Source organism: Chiroxiphia lanceolata, chromosome 1, assembly GCF_009829145.1.
Source record: "Chiroxiphia lanceolata isolate bChiLan1 chromosome 1, bChiLan1.pri, whole genome shotgun sequence".
NCBI lineage: Eukaryota > Metazoa > Chordata > Aves > Passeriformes > Pipridae > Chiroxiphia > Chiroxiphia lanceolata.
Window position 1 is genome coordinate 153,352,705 of NC_045637.1, and position 17,395 is coordinate 153,370,099.

The following is a 17,395-nucleotide window of genomic DNA, read 5'->3' on the forward strand; positions in this document are numbered from 1 at the left end:
TGCGAGGGGACCGGGATGGGATGGGATGGGATGGGATGGGATGGGATGGGAGGAGGGGATGGGCCGCGCTGACGGCGCCGAGCCCGCCTGGCAGGAACCGAATGCCCTGAGGGCGAGTCTCGCCCGCCGGCGGCGGAGGGTCGGGGCTGAGGCGGGGGCGGGGGGCGGGAGGGGCCGCCCCGCTGTAATTGAAGCCCCGGGTGAGGAGGGAGGGACGGACGGGAGGAGGGACCGCGGGGGCTCCTTCTGTGCTTTGTGTCCAGGTGGCGAGGCCGAGGGGCGGCCATGGGGGTGCAGGACCGGCCCCAGTGCTTCTTCGAGATCGAGATCAACAGGGAGCCAGGTGAGGCTGCGCTCTGGGGGCTTTTCCACCGCGTTTTCGCCCCTTGGTGATGGGCCCAAGCCGCTAGCAGCGAGTTTGGCTACGGACGTGTTATTTCTGAGTTACTTTTTAATAACTTCTGGTGTTTTCTGCGGTGCTGGACGCTCCTGGTTCTCTCCCGGGTTCGGTTTTTATTTGCACACCTGAATTTAAAGGTTTGGAGAGGCTCGTAAACGCTGTTTCTGAAGGTAAAAAGCTGTCTGGTGATGTGTTACACCTTTTCTATTATACCTTTGTTATGCCAGCTCTATAAACTGTGGAAAATTGGGGCAAGCCGTGAGGAGGCTGGAGATTTACTCCTATAAGTATTTTTAATCATGCAGTAATTAAAATTGGGAAGGGACCTCAGGAGGTCATCAGGGCTGAATCTTTCCTCCTCCTGCTCGAAATGAGTCTTCTGAATGTAAAAGAAGAACTGACCATTCAGTCATAGGTTATCTCACTAAGTGGCCTGTTTAAAAAAAAAAAAAATTTAAATCCATCTCTTAACTCGTATTTTCCCTATGGGAAGTGTAATTCCCGTGAGTGGTAGGCTGTGAGTTTTAATCCTGGAATAGCTGCTTGGTTCCCTCTGGTGATTTCCCCTCTCTGTGAAAATGGTTTGTACAGATTTTTCTTACCCATCCTCTATGAATGTATATTTATCGGTGCGTGTCAGTTGTCTCGCACACAACTCGGTGCTTTATGTTGCTACTACTTGTCTCTCAGAGAAAATGAATGTACGGGATGGCTTCATTTATGCTTTCGCTTTCATTTTCTGCTTTAATGTTTCTCTGAAAGCCTTTGAATTAAGAGGCTGTGTCTCTGAGACTCCAAATTTCGGCTGCATTCAGATGTAACTGAAACCCATTTAGCTTTTTGTTTTCACCACAATTTCAAAAGAGAGATTGATTCTGTTCTGACTTCAGAGACCTGATAGGGCATATCTATAAATCTGTTGCTATTGTAGATGCTGTCTGAGTTATTTTGATTAACAGTGTGTTTTCTGAATAGTTTTATTGAAAAGTGTTGATGTAAGTGGAGTTTTGACATGTTCTGTTGCTTTAAATTCGGATTTACTATGGAATGAGACGACTAAAAATGTTGTAGATTGTGTAGCTTTCCAGTTAGGGATGGTAGTTTAATGGCATTGATTTAGAGCCAAGACAATTTAGAGCCAAGACAATTCATTCTTCATCTCATTTGTTTTTAATCTTTTTAGGTTTGTTTGGGTTTTTTTTTTGTTGTTCTGACTCTCCCTGCACTGTTTCCTCTGCTCTTTACGCTCAGGTTGCTGCTCCCATTTCATAATCGCTTTTGTTGCCTCGTCCCCTCCTCAGCCCCGGGCTGTGCATCGCGAGTGAAAGTGGATTACCTTGCTTTCCCCCCCAGATCTGTTTGGGATTGATGACTGATAGCGGTGTCAGGGAGGAATTGCAGCGTCTGTGTTCCTGGTGGTGCAGAGCTTGGGTTACCTGGAGCAGACCCCGGGGTCTGGCTCACTTTTTGTGGCTGTCTGCATTTATTTTCTCCTCAAAGTAACAGGAATCTCCCAGCTGCGTCTCAAACTCGGGGCCCTGCTGGGTTTATTGCACCTGACTAATGACTGGTGTTTTTGCAGGAAAATGTGCCAATCTGTAAGATGTTGGTGGTGGGACTTGTGCACGAGCTTGTCCTTCTGCTTTGTTCTGGTGCCTGTTTATTAATTCACTGTGCAACTGTGCCTCGGGATTTAAGGATATATTTAAAAAGCTTAAACGTTGCTCCCTTAGCTGTGAGATGACCTTCAAAAGCTGAATCGAGTGGTAAATCAGTGCTTCCAGATGACACCAAGCACTAACTCTGAGAGCTGTGCTCTCCTGCTGACACTACTCTGAGGTATTAAATTTAACTTCTAAACTGCCAGCAGATTTCCAGATTAACATTTTGCTGCTTTGACTTCAATAAACGAGCCAATCTCCTCCTTCATCTTTGTTAGATGTTGGGAGACAGATCTGGGGAGGAGAAACAGCCCTGCTGTTTGTTGTTAGCAAAGAAATAGGGCATTGCCCCCACCCTGTCTGCACTGAAAAGCTGAACTAACATCTCCACAAAATGCAGAGACAAGAGAATGTGCCTCTTGCAGCACTGGAGGCACCTCTTTGCCTGCAGAACACAAACCTGTGTCCTTTTTAACACTGGAGGTTGCTTGGAGTCCAAAAACATTCCCCCCTCCCAGGCTTTGCTTTCCCAACCAGAATACCTGTAGCAATTAAAAGTGAGGTTAATTTTACTCTAATTAGATCCCTTAGAAAATGCAGCCATGAATAATGTCACTTTGCTTGTGCTTTCAGAAGCTTTTTTTTTTTACAGCTTTTGTGTCCATATTTTAATTTTAGCTGCAGAATCTTGGAATAAAACTTAGTGCCAGCTTGTGTGTGCCTCTTTACAGTGGGGCAGACTTTGTGGGCTTAGTGTTTTTTGAGTCTAAATTTAGGCTGCTTTTAGGAAGTTGCCTGTTAAGCATTTTTTTTTTCCTGAATGCACGTTGTGGCTTGTAATTTTTAAACAGCAAACGGGGGATAAATCAGGAGTAAACATTTATTTTGATCCTGGCACAGGCAGCACCTCTCCCTTCTTTTGGGCCCCTCACCGATGGATTTGGCTGCTTGCAGCGTGCACATAGGATTAAAGTGCTTACAGCATTCCAAGAATTTGGGGATGGCAGCAGATGCCTATTTAAATAATTCTGTCTTTACTCTATGAGGCAAAATCTGTGTGAAGCTCCAGTCTTGCAGGTACCGTGATAATTGGAACAGATGTCCCACTAGGATGTCACAGATGCTGCTCTAGCATTTCATGTGGCCATCCAAGAACTTTTTCCCACATCTCCCCTCCTCACCCCACTCCTGACTGACTTTGTCCCTCCTAAAGTATGTTATATTTACTAATTATTGCTTTGTTTAATTTCTTTTTTTCCTCCTGTCTTTTGTTATTGTTTGACCCTTTGCTCACTCTTCCACTTCAGTTTCCTCCTTTCCTGCTATGTCCCTTCCCTTATCAGTCAGTCTGTTCTTTCCTTACTTTTCTCCTTCTCGTCCCTTTTGCCTGAAGTTTGGTGTATTTTGGGATTTCAGCTGCTGTGAATTTATGTGAGACAAACCCTGCTGTAAAATTCCTTGTAGTCCTGTGCCTCCAGTAGTAACCCAGGGGTGCCTTAGGGGGTTTTACTGCCTTTCCCAAAGACAGAAACTGTTCTCAACTACCTTCACATAAACTTTTGAGTCCTTTGAAGGGAAAAAGTTGTATTTTGGCAGAAAATAGATCAGCACTTGGACTGTCCCTGAGCTGATTTGCAATTCAGTTGTGTCTGGTACAGAAGGAGCCAAGGGGGATCCTGTGTGGGGAGCCCTTGTCAAGGGAGACAAGATGTAAGATTGCAGGGAACCAGTTTAATAAAAATTGTAATCCAGTCATCCTGTAGGATTGTTGTTGTTGTCAGTGCAGGATGAAGAGCCTGAAAACTCACCTTGTGACCTGGAACAAGTTGGATGAGTAAATGGAAGACAAAGTGAGCATCCTCTTGTGCCAGGAGAAGGAGAAGTGCAGCCTCTCACTTCCACACCTCTGTGAATTTTTTTTGTGTGCAGTGCTGGAATATGTTTGGTTTTGTGGAGACCAGGGAAGAGTGGAATGGAGGGAGCTCCAGGCAGCGTTTGTGGAAGATTGGGATTAGTAGGGAGCTGGGCAAAGAAGTTTGTGGAGGTTTTCCTTGCAAAGGGGCAAGGAAGTGTTAGCAAAGTGTCAGTGTGTCAGGACTGCAGGTCCTCTGCTCGGGGGAACTGGGACATCCATTCCTTCAACTCATATTTTAAATAAAATCTGTTCTTTTCCCCAGTAAGCTTTTATTTTCTTACACTGTAGCCACACTTCTATTTTAAAGCAATGTCTTTAGATTTATGTGCCTTAGTGTTCACGAATTTTAGGGATAAATAAACTAATAAAATTCAAATACAGTCCTTTTAGTGAGCTGTTACTTAAACTTGAATGCAAATCTGTCTGAGCCTTTGGGCCCTTGGCAGCCTTCCTGCTCTCAGTCTGTACATCACTGTCTTCATGGCTGTAATCCCTCCTTTCTCCTTCAGCAGGATATCCCTGCTCATATCCTGGGAAAAGTGCCTTTTCCTTGGTTTTACTCCGAGAAAAAGATCAAACCCAATAGGTATAATTTTGAATAACTAGGTTTATTTTGGGAGTGTGTATCAGAAATTGATACCCATGTGGTCTAAATATAATAAAGCAAAACAGTTCTCATGACATGGAAAATAACTTAAAAAACAATTTGCTCCCAAAGTTCTTCTGGAAAAGTTAAGCAGCTTAATTGGAGGATTAACATTAGAAACAGTAAACATTTGAAATCAATGATTATTTTAGTAAACTTTGCCCTTATTTTAATATAGCATGGATATTCCTACCCTGAATTTTTACCACTTAATTTGAATCAATACTAGTTCTTCCTCAGCAGAAAAATTTGTTTGGGAGTTCAAAACCAAAATAAAACAAAGTTTCTCTAATTGCTGCAGCTCATTAGCCTCAGATAGCACTTTATGAAATCCAACTTCAAAAATCTCAGGCTTTACAAACAGCAAGTGCTGCATTTATAATTATTAATAATGTACCTCTTTCATCACTCTAATTCCTATTAAAAAGCTTTAAAAAATAAAAGCCTGCCAAAAAATAATACTTCATTGAAGTGTTGCTTTACAAATAATAGGTACATGTAATCCCAGCATGTTTTGCTTTAGCCTGGAAGTGAGATCTCTGTGCAGGCTCATTTCGTGGCTCAAGGCAACTGAGGGCTCTGGGTGGGTTTGGGAGCAGCCTTTGCCTGCTCGACTGGCTCTTTTCAGCAGGTTTTTTGTTTGTTTGTTTTCATTTCCCGTTCAAATATTATGGTTAGTCACAGAGCTCCTTCCCTGATCTGGTAACTTAAACCTTCGCATCAGGGAAATGAAGCTGAAGAAAGCATTGGAAGTTTTCTCTCAGGAGTGAGGGATCATTTTGGAGAAGAAGTGTCTAAATCTGAGGAAATAAGTGGCATCTCAAATGCTTTTTTTTTCTTTTTTTAATCTCTGTTATATCTGCATGTACCTCACCCCAAGTTTAAAATGAGATTTTTTTTTTTCCCGTATTTTCATTAATCTTTTTATTAACAGCTGTTATTTCCTGCATCTTTGACCAAGGTGTGAAAATGTGCTTGATCTTTCCTGACACATTTAATTGCCTGTTTGTCAGGGGAACAATGTAACCTTCCAGTGATAATGGTATTCATGGAGCTGGAGTAAAACACAGACAGTGACCCAGCAGATGGAAACACAGCGTGGGGTTTCTGTTGGATGAGGAGGCAGCAACGTTTTGTGTTGTTGGATAGAACTGGGTAAGCAGTACTTCAGGTTTTGTGGAGGAGAAAGTCCTCTTTTAGTCTGGATCTGTAACCTCTGGGTGTTGGGAATGTGTGTTACAGTTTGTAGGAGCTGAAAGGAGTGAGAAGGCCGGGCTGGATGGGGCTCTGAGCAGCTTGGTCTGATGGAAGGTGTCCCTGCCCATGGAAGTGGATGATCTTTAAGGTCCCTTCCAGCCCAAATCATTCCATAATTCTATGAGCACCTTGTTACTGACAAAGCTTTAGGGAAAGACATGTTCAAGTCTTGATACCTTAGCTGTGCATGTGCCTTTTTCCATCTCCTGCTGTCATCTTCAAGAACTTAAGGTAATGTTCTTCCACCAGAAAAAAAGAAGTGGTGTCTACTGCTTAAAGTGCTAAATATGATGGAATTATAAGTAGGACTTGCAACCAGAATCCTTCTACAATTTATACCTAAGGCTAAAAGTCCCTTCTGGAGCCTGCAGGCACTGACACCTCTCAGTTATTTGGCAGCTGGCGCCTTGGAATCAGCAGCTGGCGCCTTGGAATCAGCAGCTGGCGCCTTGGAATCAGCAGCTGGCGCCTTGGAATCAGCAGCTGGCGCCTTGGAATCAGCAGCTGGCGCCTTGGAATCAGCAGCTGGCGCCTTGGAATCAGCAGCTGGCGCCTTGGAATCAGCAGCTGGCGCCTTGGAATCAGCAGCTGGCGCCTTGGAATCAGCAGCTGGCGCCTTGGAATCAGCAGCTGGCGCCTTGGAATCAGCAGCTGGCGCCTTGGAATCAGCAGCTGGCGCCTTGGAATCAGCAGCTGGCGCCTTGGAATCAGCAGCTGGCGCCTTGGAATCAGCAGCTGGCGCCTTGGAATCAGCAGCTGGCGCCTTGGAATCAGCAGCTGGCGCCTTGGAATCAGCAGCTGGCGCCTTGGAATCAGCAGCTGGCGCCTTGGAATCAGCAGCTGGCGCCTTGGAATCAGCAGCTGGCGCCTTGGAATCAGCAGCTGGCGCCTTGGAATCAGCAGCTGGCGCCTTGGAATCAGCAGCTGGCGCCTTGGAATCAGCAGCTGGCGCCTTGGAATCAGCAGCTGGCGCCTTGGAATCAGCAGCTGGCGCCTTGGAATCAGCAGCTGGCGCCTTGGAATCAGCAGCTGGCGCCTTGGAATCAGCAGCTGGCGCCTTGGAATCAGCAGCTGGCGCCTTGGAATCAGCAGCTGGCGCCTTGGAATCAGCAGCTGGCGCCTTGGAATCAGCAGCTGGCGCCTTGGAATCAGCAGCTGGCGCCTTGGAATCAGCAGCTGGGCTGTATTTCTCTTCTCTGAGGAGAATGGGGATAGTGGCAACTTCCTCCCTGGAGAACATCATGTGTTTTTTCACACAGAGAATGCAGGAGGGATCTTCTCCCCTGGGGCAGGCTGGGAGAGCTGGGAGTGTTCACCTGGAGAAGAGAAGGCTCCAGGGAGACTTGAGAGCCCCTTCCAGTGCCCAAAGGGGCTCCAAGAGAGCTGGAGAGGGACTTGGGGACAAGGGATGGAGGGACAGGACAAAGGGGAATGGCTTTAAGCTGAAGGAGCACAGGTTTAGATTGGATATTGGAAAGAAATTCTTGCCTATGAGGGAGGGGAGACCCTGGCACAAGATGCCCAGAGAAACTGTGGCTGCCCCTGGATCCCTGGAAGTGTCCAAGGCCGGGTTGGATGGAGCTTGGAGCAGCCTGGAAGAGTGAAAGGTGTCCCTGCCCTTACCAGGGGGTGGAACAAGATGATCTTTAAGATCCCTTCCAACCCAAAGCACTCTGGGATTCTATTCCATGGTTCTGTGAAGTCTGTCCATGGCTTTCTATAGCACTTGGCTCAGTTCAGCACTTTTCCAGCAGAAGAATGGGAATGGGACTGCTGTTCTCCTGGATTCCTGGGCTCTAATGGAAATGGGTAACTTTTCTGCTGAAGTGTCTCCTCCATTGTGTTCTTTGTATGGATCTTCAATCCTCACAGCTTATAATGGTGTCTTTACCTCCAAATAACTCCCTTTTCATAGTGGTAGTTACAGAGCCGCTGTCTGATGTGAGATCCATGAATATTCCCTATTTCTTCATTCTTTGGACACTCTCCCTGCCCATTTCCTTTAGATTTTCCTGCTGTAATGATGAATGCTTAGAGAACATTCTTACTGCACTTAATGAGACACAGACATTTCAACAGCTGAAGGCATCTGGAATTTTTACCTAAGAGTACAAAATTCAGGTGGTGTTATTTCATTCCTTCCTTTCTGAGCCAACAATTCACCTCATTATAATTGTATATATTTGGACAAAGCCTTAAACTTGAATGCAGTTTCTTGGGAGCCTCTTAAATTTTATTTTTTTTTGGCATAAAATGAAATACATTTCAACTTCAGTTTGGTTTTTTTTTTTTTTTCTTTAAAGGCAAGAAAAGAGAATTTGTTCCTGGAGTAGTTACTTTTTAAAATGATCCTTGAAGTCTTACCAGTGTGCACCACTAGAGTGTAGTGCTCATTGATAGATTGTTACTGGTCTTCTTGTAATGCTGGCCAACAGTGTGGCTTCTATGGTTTTATTTCACAACCTGGAGATACAACTTTTTCTGGGCTAATTATGTATTTTCTAAAGATTTCATATATTTGGGAATAGTTTGTTTTAAAATACTTTTCTTTATATTAAATAATTTTTCAACCGTATTTTAATAGTTTTAGAAGGTAGATAACATAAAAAGAGAAAGTAATATTTAGTTAACAGTATCTGGCAATTAGTCCTGCCTGCCTTTCATCTTTCCTATTTGGTTTATCTGGTTGTTGTTTTATTATTTTGTTTTGTTTTGTTTTTTAAACTGAAGGATTTTAGGCCAAAAGTACCAATGCATCTGTAATCCTTAACATGGCATGAAACTAAATTGGACTTTTTAGGTCATGATCCTGGGGAAAACTGTGGAAATGTGATTATTAATGCATTTGTATAAACATGGTAATTGGGGAGGGAATTCCTCCAGCTCTCTGAGGACTTGTGTTTATGGCAAATCTTTCTCAAAACAGATCTGACATGATAAACTATTTTAGTAAATCAGTTTGGCTTTCCAGGTTCAAATCAAAATGGGGCCATTAGGATCGTTAATAAATTAACTGTAATGATATTACTTAATTTTTTACAGTTGTTATTGTTCTTCCTTGCAGCTTATTTTAATATTTGCATATTTAAGACGCTTTCTTATTCTGCTTAGTGAAACAACTTTTTCTCAGAAAATGATACTTTTACAAATGCTGATTTATTTGTGTGGAGACTTTCTCCTTTGATTCCAAAGAGTTATAAAACTCCTAATTTTATTTTTTTATTACTGTTTTCTAGTTGGTCGAATTATGTTTCAGCTCTTCTCAGACATTTGTCCGAAGACTTGCAAAAACTTCCTTTGCTTGTGCTCAGGTAAATAACTCGAATATATTTCAAATTTTTATGGTGTCTTGCAATTATTATTTGTTTATACAAGTATAAAGCACAGCCACGGGCTTATCTGAGGAGCTAAATAGCTGTATAATGGGGATCACTCAGCACCTAATTCAGTGTATGTCAGGCTGGCAAAGCTCACCTGCCCAGGGGTTATCCCTTGCAATCCCTGTGTGACTCCTCCTCCACATCCCACTGCCAAGTGATTTGCAGCACATGGAAAGAGCTGCTTAGGCAGGAGGGGTTACAAGTAGATGGAGCTCAAAGATTTTGTCTCTTTCAAACAAAAATCAAACACATTTAGGGCAAAAAAATTCAGAAAAGAGAAGCCCAACCCGTGAGCTTTGTGCTGGCTGTTGTGGAAAAGTGTCTGAGCTCGGGGAGGTGCTGCAGCTCCAACCAGTGGAACAAACTGCTCTGTGTTTTCCCTGCCTGGGAAAAGTCGTGGCAATGCTGTCAAGGAGGGTAAAAAATGAGATTAAAACTTCCAGCAGTGGTCTGAAAGCTCACATCTCAGTGTCCCAGCTCAATTCCACGGTCAAGTGCCGTGCAGGATCCCATTCTCCAAGGGGATTATCCACAGCCTGAGGGACGTGCTGGAACATGGCCAAAAATGTGGGCACATATTCCTTGGGATTGATTGAGGTGGGATTCCCAATGCTGTAGCAAAGAGGGGCATGTTTTGGGGTGAAAGGGGGTGTGTCCATGCCTGTAATAAACAGCTTTGCTTGCATAACTCCTGTGGAAAATAAAACTGGGGTAGAAGAAGACCTGGATGGTGGGTGTGGAAAAGAACTTGTATTTGAGGGAAGACTTCTGTAAGTCCCATAAACAGCAGTGCCCTGAATGGCTTTTGTGCCACAGACTGCTCTTTGCCCTCATCCTGGCAGGGATGGGCTACTTGGAAGGGCAAACTTGGGATGTTTGAGCTGTCAGTTAATTTGGGGTGGAGGAATAATAGATTGTAAAGGGTGGGGTTGTCTCTGGGTGAGGAGCATACCTGCATTTGTGAGGTTAAATGTCCTCTGACTGGCTGTCAAATGCCTCTTCCATAACCAGTGGTGGTATGAAAGTGAATATTGGGGTTTTTTTATCCTGTCCCCTTACAAAATAACTCCTGTACATGTGGTTTGTGTGGGATTTCAGCTGTTGAGCATGGTATAATAAAAATAATATTCTTAATTGCCGTGTTCTGCCAGCTCCCCTCTTCCCAGGAGCTAAAGTGTCTCTTTGACATTCCCTGAGTGGAGCAGTATAAATCCCTCATGAACCTACTACACCTCCCCATCCACATGCTCAGTGTGGTTTTCCTTCTGGATTTGGCAGGAAATGTTAATGCAGCTTGAGTTTTTGGGATCACCTGCCTCAAAAACCACCAGCACCCCTGACCTCCAGCTGGCATTGAGGGGTGGCCTGGCACTGTGCATGGCCTGGTGAAGATGTGACACATGCTTGGAGCAGCTCAATCCCACTTTTCCAAGCGTGGATCACATTGAAACTGAGCTGAAGCCTGTTCTGAGCTCACATTTCTCTCCTGGGAATCATCTGGCACATCCAGATGTGGAAGTGCTCTGAAGAGGACTCTGTGAGCTGCAGCTGAGTGTAGCTGCAACCACAGAAAACAGTTAACCCATCATTATCCTGAACTCTTGTTTCCTTATAAATTATCCTGGGTGGATTAGCACACTCTTCCTTGGAAAGGGAGGAAATTTTTTTAAGGAACAACTTAATTTTCCCAAGAGTCCCTTTTTGCTATTTATAGATGGTGAAAAGGCAACAGGGTAGGACTGTGTTATCTTTTATAGCTTTGCTCTTTGATGACTCCCATATCCATGGGCACTGGGAAGGTAAAAGCCATGGAATGATTTGTCCAGTGACAATCTGTAGATTCTTTCTGTTTAACCTCCTCTGCAGGTGAAAAAGGAATTGGCAAAACAACTGGAAAGAAGCTTTGCTACAAGGGCACCACATTCCATCGTGTGGTTAAAAACTTCATGATTCAGGGGGGGGACTTCAGCGAAGGTAAAACAGCACTTGGAAAACTGGGGAGTTTTTTTAAAGGGAACAGAAACGTTGTAACTGATGTGGTTATAATGTGTAGAACCTCAGAAAATGCCATGGCAAGTATTGCAATGCCACAAAAATATTTCCTTTGCTGTGAAGTGTAGCCCAGGTCACCCATTTGTTAATTTTTGAAATTCGAAGATATTTCAGCTGCTGTAATATTGGTTTATTGTGCCATTGCTTACTGTGCCATTTGACACATCAACTGATGTGTTAAATCCTTGCTGGAGGGTTTCATCATTTTCTATCTTATTAAAACCATTCCAATCCAAACTGGAAGTGCTTTTACACTCTAGTGTCTGCAGCAGAGGCAACACTGATACAGGAACAAAACTGTTGGAATAAATTTAACAGTTAAGTAGTGAGCAAACTCTTAGGTGTTTAAAAGTATCTGAAGGAAGATTTTGCAGGAGTTTCTTTGTTTCCTTCCCTGCAGTCTGTGTACAACTGGATGTTTTATCCTGTTACCCTTTCTAGAAATCCCTCTCCTTACCAAAATCTTTTTTTGATGTGTCCTGAAATCTTGTGCCCAATCAAATGATTGTGGAGAAGGAATATTCCTGTGTTGAGTAAAGTAGCAGTGCCTTGTAAAACACTGGTGGAATGTTATGTACAGCTTTTGATAAATGAAATAAAAGTTTTAATTGATGCTTTTTAATGTGTAGGTAATGGAAAAGGAGGTGAATCTATTTATGGTGGCTATTTCAAAGGTAAGAGGAAATATGTCTTTGCAGATTCTTTATTCAGTTCTGAGATAAACAAGTCTTGATTCCCAAACTACTTAATGAAAACAGGTCTACTCATAGATCACCTTTTGCATGAAACTAATGTTGCATGAGAATTCTTTTTTATATGCATGACTTTCAGATAATTTTTTTTTTGTTAATATTTAACTTTAACTGACAATTAATTAAGGCTAACATTATTGGTTAAACATGACTTTCAGCATGGAGGTTAGGCAACTTTATTCATGAATAAACTCCTATCTTCCTGCCTAAAACTGTCAACATATTCTTTTGTTTATAGAGAATGTGGTCTTTTGCAAAATGAAAAGGTAAGAGACAAAAGCTCAGTAACACAAATTCAAACTCTGTTCCCTTGTACCCTCCCTAGTAAATATATAGACAACTGATACATCCCTTTGTAGATGGATATCTGTGTTGCTTGGAGAAATGAAGAGTTCTGTGTCTAACCTTTCTGAGGGTTAATGACTTATTCTGAGAGAGAATCCTGCCATAATTTCCAGCTCTAAACAGTTATTTCTTCTTTTTTTTTTTTTTTTTAATGTCCCTTTTCCTCCCCTTCCCCTACTCAAGGTTTGTATGCTTAGTGTTCATTTCTGAAGTGTTATTTACAAGCTGCACAAGTTATTTTCCTTGCAAAGAATTTGTGAATAAATTAAATTTACCTCTTTTAAAAAATCTGTTGGAAGGAAAATGGTGAGTTTATGAAGTATTTGTTTAAAAGACAGACAATTGTTTCTGAAAAAACAAGTGGCTACTGTGGTGTTCAAATATTAAGACACTGGATGTATTTGTTCTGTATGGGTTGCAAGTAGCTCTGCCTGGTTGTGCATGAAGTTTCTCTTAAAAAAGAGACCTAGTTTGATGTTGGAGTATTAAAATCTTTGGTCAAGGGAAGTCTTTAATAGATCCATAAATTAAGAAGTTACTCAAGGTTTGTTTCTCAACACGGTGAGTGCTGAATGTGCAGGATTGAGTTTTGATATATAATCTAAAAAGCTGCAGCTTTGTACACTCAAATTACTGTTTTTACTTCTGAAAATGACCTTCAGAAGGTTCTATATTATAATGCTGTGCAACCAGAGCTCCTCTTTAATTCACTGGAATATAAAATGCATGTTTAGTTTAGTCTTAATTGGTTTTATACTTAGATTCAGATATTTAGGTGGGTTTTTTTTCCCTTGTATGTTTTGAGCCTTCCAGTTTTCAAAGGAGAGGTGGCATCTTTAAGTGCCATGCCAGGGAAATAAATAAATGGCTTTTTCTCCTGATCTTTCCACCTGGAGTATAAATAACAATATCATGTATGTTAAGTCTTGTTTTAGAATGTAATTCTGCCAAGCTTGTTCTTATCCAAATAAGAATTAAAATCCAAATCTGTGAGAATCTAATGTTAATCGGAGGCACTAATAACGACTTTAATTATTTTCATTAGAAATGTTTGCACTATATCTGAAACTTCTCTGCTTTGTCTCAACTTTAGCTTTTAAGAGACTTTTATTTAAACCTGTTTTTTCCCCCCCACCCTGTTCACATTTCTCCAGCAGCAGCAGAATTTCTCCTCGTAGCATCCATAAGTTACTAAGAAAAAAAAAAAAAAACAAAAAAAAAAAACCCGCCTGCCTTGTCAGGGGAAAAAAAAAAATCTGACAAACATATTTTTTCTTCAAACAGATGAAAACTTTATTCTCAAACATGACAGAGCGTTCCTTTTGTCAATGGCAAACCGAGGGAAACATACCAATGGTTCCCAATTTTTCATGTGAGTAGATGTTGATCCCACAGTCGAGCTTTTCTTACACAGAGAAGCGCCGTTCATGAGAAAGATGGTATTGCTAAAATCCTCTATATATCCGTGTTAATCCACCTGATTTTTAACTGGGATGGAGTGGTAAAATGCACTAGGAATGGCTGGTGGCCTTCATTTGGGTTAGAAGCTGGATGTTCATTGCTTTTTTTTTTTTTTTTGCCCTCAAAATAGGGCTGATTTCGTTACGTTCTCGGCGTCCAGAAAATAAATTCTTTGCTTTTCTGTGCCCTCCAAATTTTGTCAGATTGTCTGCAAATTATGATGTGGGAGCATTGTATGCAAAGGGCAGTGAGACTTAAAGGTGATTTATCTGGTTTTGCATGTGCTCCTTAAAATATGATGATTTATGATTTACTTTGGGGGGATTGTTTTAGTTTTGTTTGTTTGTTTTCTTTTTGTTGGTTTTTTTTTCCCAGGCTTTTATTTATTGGGGTTTTTTGTTTGCTTATCGTTATTCTTCTTATTATTATCACTTTTTGTGCTTGCTTCTGACATGCTTTTTTTAATGTATTGCTGCATAATTGTGTTTACTTGTGCTTATACCAATACTCTAGTACCAACACTATGTAAAATTATGTGCTGATAATCAGATTTTTTTCTTCACTACTTAAAAAAAACTTTCCATTCTGGTAGCCACATTCTGCTCAAATTGTAGAAAACACATGACTACCTTTAGTAAATACTCAGGTCTGATAATTGAGGGTTTTCTGGTTAAAGCAGCTGTATTTTAGGGTCATTATCGGTATTTTTAAGCTTGCTAATTTTCCTGTGATTATTCCTCCTCTTACAAATTGCCTCCCGTTAATGTTTAACACTTTGTGTTTGGAAAGAGCAACTTTATAACTTAAGTCTTGTGCTGAGAAGTACTTTGTGAAACAACAGCTGGGGTTTTCAAAAGCAAAATTTAGAGTAGTTACTTAACTAGAAAAACTCTTTTTTTTTTTTTCCTCTTTGCCATCTTTCTTGGGGGAGAGGAATGAATGGCGCTTCCCTGTCTGCAGGAAAGGAGTAAATTGTCCTCAAGAATCTTCCTTTTTTATTTTTTCTTTGCCTGAAAAAGCTCTTCAGTATGATCTGACGGAGTTCAGATAAGAGACATTTTTAGGCCTCTTCCTAAAAAAAAAAATGTCCTAAAAATGGAAAATGCACAAGGAACCTTAAGAGAGGGTCTTTCACAGTTCAGACATTCCACAGTGGTAAAGTTGCTTCAAAACTTGGTTTCTCTTACCTTCAAAGGAAATTGTAGATGTCTGTGCTTCCTTACATATAAATCTGAATACATCTGTGTGCTCATTAAAACAGTCTGTATAAACAATACCCTGAATATAAATATATATATTATATAAATAAGCTCTCTGAAGGCATTGCTTCCCTATTTACTACGTGGTGACTTCCTTTGGGTTCTCTTGCCACGATTTTCCATTTTTAAGCTTATCTGAACAATACATGAAAACCTAATGATGTCACATGAGTCAAGCAGCTGTCATTTGAGGGCTCTAAAGTTTCTTTTCTCTCCTGCATTTAATTCCAAAGTCATCTTTTCCCCCTTAGGCTTTAGTAGACTCAGCTGGTTTGATTAGGTTTGAACACCTTTGTCTCTCCCCACACAGGTTGTGTTGGATGCTAAATTATAACTTGGGCAGGAAAATAAACAGAATTTAAGAGCACTTTCCCCAAATAGAGAAGTATTTTGAAAGATGCAGACTTCTTAAAAAAAAAAAAAATCTGATTTTTCATGAAATCAACATGAAGAGAAAGTGTTAGTTTGGGAATTCAGAGAGAGAGATTTAAACAGTTATCTCTGTGGAAGGTGGATTCCCCTCAGCTGCCTGTAGGAATCCAGAGCTGGTTTTAGGGTCTTGGTGGGGTGTCCTACCTGCTTTCAGCTACTGGGAGAGATGGATGGGGATGTTCTGATTACCTTCCTGCCCCAGGCAGATTTCCTGGATATCCTGGGATGTCTTAAATGACACGAGTGCCCTGGAGTCGGGGAAGTGAGTCAGAATTCCAAGTGGGAAACGACTGCTGCAGGTTTTCTCTGGGTAGTTTCTGCCTGAACTTCAAAATGCAGTTTATTAAAGCAGTTACTCTTGCTTGGTAGCATTTGTCTGATGCCCTGAGGGGTTGTACTGTGCATCCATACAGCTTTGCTTTAGTCAAATATTCACTTCCTTTAGTCATTTGCTTTAAGCTGAAATTAAAATGTGCTTTTTATACTCCAAGTAATGCTCAGTTTCTCTGTAGTTTACCATTAGGAAAATTTTGTCCTTCAAATGTATAACCTGAAAAGTGTGTGAAAGGCAGTCCTTTAGATTTTTTTTTTTAATGTTTGAATGTGTTTAATTTTATTGATTAGATCTGTAGGAAGGGAAGTAGCTCATCCCTTTCTGAACTTCTTTAGATTTTTGCATTTATTTTCATACATACGAGGGCTGAGAACTCTTGTTTATTGTGCACATCTAATGTAACAGAGAAGGAGTGCCAAGAAGTGATTTTCTTTTATATATTTGTCCAAGTAGGGCTGAAATAATGGCAAGAATCCTGACTAAAACAGTTTTCCTTATTCATCAGGAATGCTTTCCCTGCTTACCAGTGAAAAGTGTCATTTGGAATAAGGGGTCCTTACAGGGATTAATCAGGCAGCAAATCTCTTTGGCAGGTTGCACTGACAAGCCAGTCACAACAGGACTCTGCAATGCCTAAAAATCATTAAAAGTTGATTTAAAGTGGTCAGTTTTACCCGAAATAGAAGCTCCAGGCTCATCTTAATGTAAACAGGCATCTGACTCATCCTAAAATATCCTCAGCTCTCTTTGACTGGCAGGAATTTCTCTGGCATGACTGAACCTGAAGAATTTCTAAGCAATAATAGAGAGTAGAGCAGAAAAGGCAGTGGAAGTGTTGTTGGGAAGCTCCAGGGAGGGCAGGGTGAAAAGAATGACCTGAAATTAAAGCACTGGTGCAAACTGGCAAAGTGCAGAGGTAGAATGAGGAGTCAGAAGTGTCTCTGTGTAATATCAGAGGTGCTGTGTTTAGTGCTGGTGCACTGATTTTTCCCCCACTTTTTTTTCCTGACTGGAATAAGAGCAGGAGTTGGGTGGAAAGGAGGGTGTTTGGCTGAGGAAGGATTATGTGTTTCATGCAGATATATTTGAAATAGGCCACGTCTGTTCAGGTGTGCCTGAGAAACATTTCCTGCTCCGAAGGAGCACGTTGTGAGAGAGACCATTCAGGTGAAATACAGGAATTTCACTTCCCTTTTCCCAAAGGGATCTGTTGTAGCAGTTTATTCCAGGCTTGTGTTGAAGACAGTTGTAAGGCACCAGGCCATAAATCAGCTGTTTGTATGTTCAGAGAGCACCAGTCTCTGACTCTTTTCTGGGAATAACTTCCTTTAGAACCCTCAGGTATTTTGCAGGTGTTCTAAACACCATCTGGGTGTGTTAATCTTTACCTGTCCCATTTCCACGTGGATATTTAGCTATAGAATCCCTAGGGTGGGCAGAGGTTGGCAGGAACCCCTCTAGAATCATCTTCCTTTTTCTAGATCTCCAATACCTGCTTTGA

The 17,395-nt window shown here is 41.6% G+C and overlaps 1 protein-coding gene across 1 annotated transcript in view; it reads left to right on the forward strand.

Annotated features, from left to right (window-relative positions):
- The first annotated feature begins 264 nt into the window (after nt 1–264).
- NKTR (natural killer cell triggering receptor) overlaps nt 265–17,395 on the forward strand; it is a 38,622-nt gene continuing 21,491 nt past the window's right edge. Inside the window, 6 exon segments of the mRNA XM_032682618.1 lie at nt 265–343; nt 538–570; nt 9,116–9,190; nt 11,126–11,233; nt 11,941–11,985; nt 13,693–13,780. Coding sequence (XP_032538509.1) covers nt 286–343; nt 538–570; nt 9,116–9,190; nt 11,126–11,233; nt 11,941–11,985; nt 13,693–13,780 — 407 coding nt within the window. The 5' untranslated portion in view covers nt 265–285.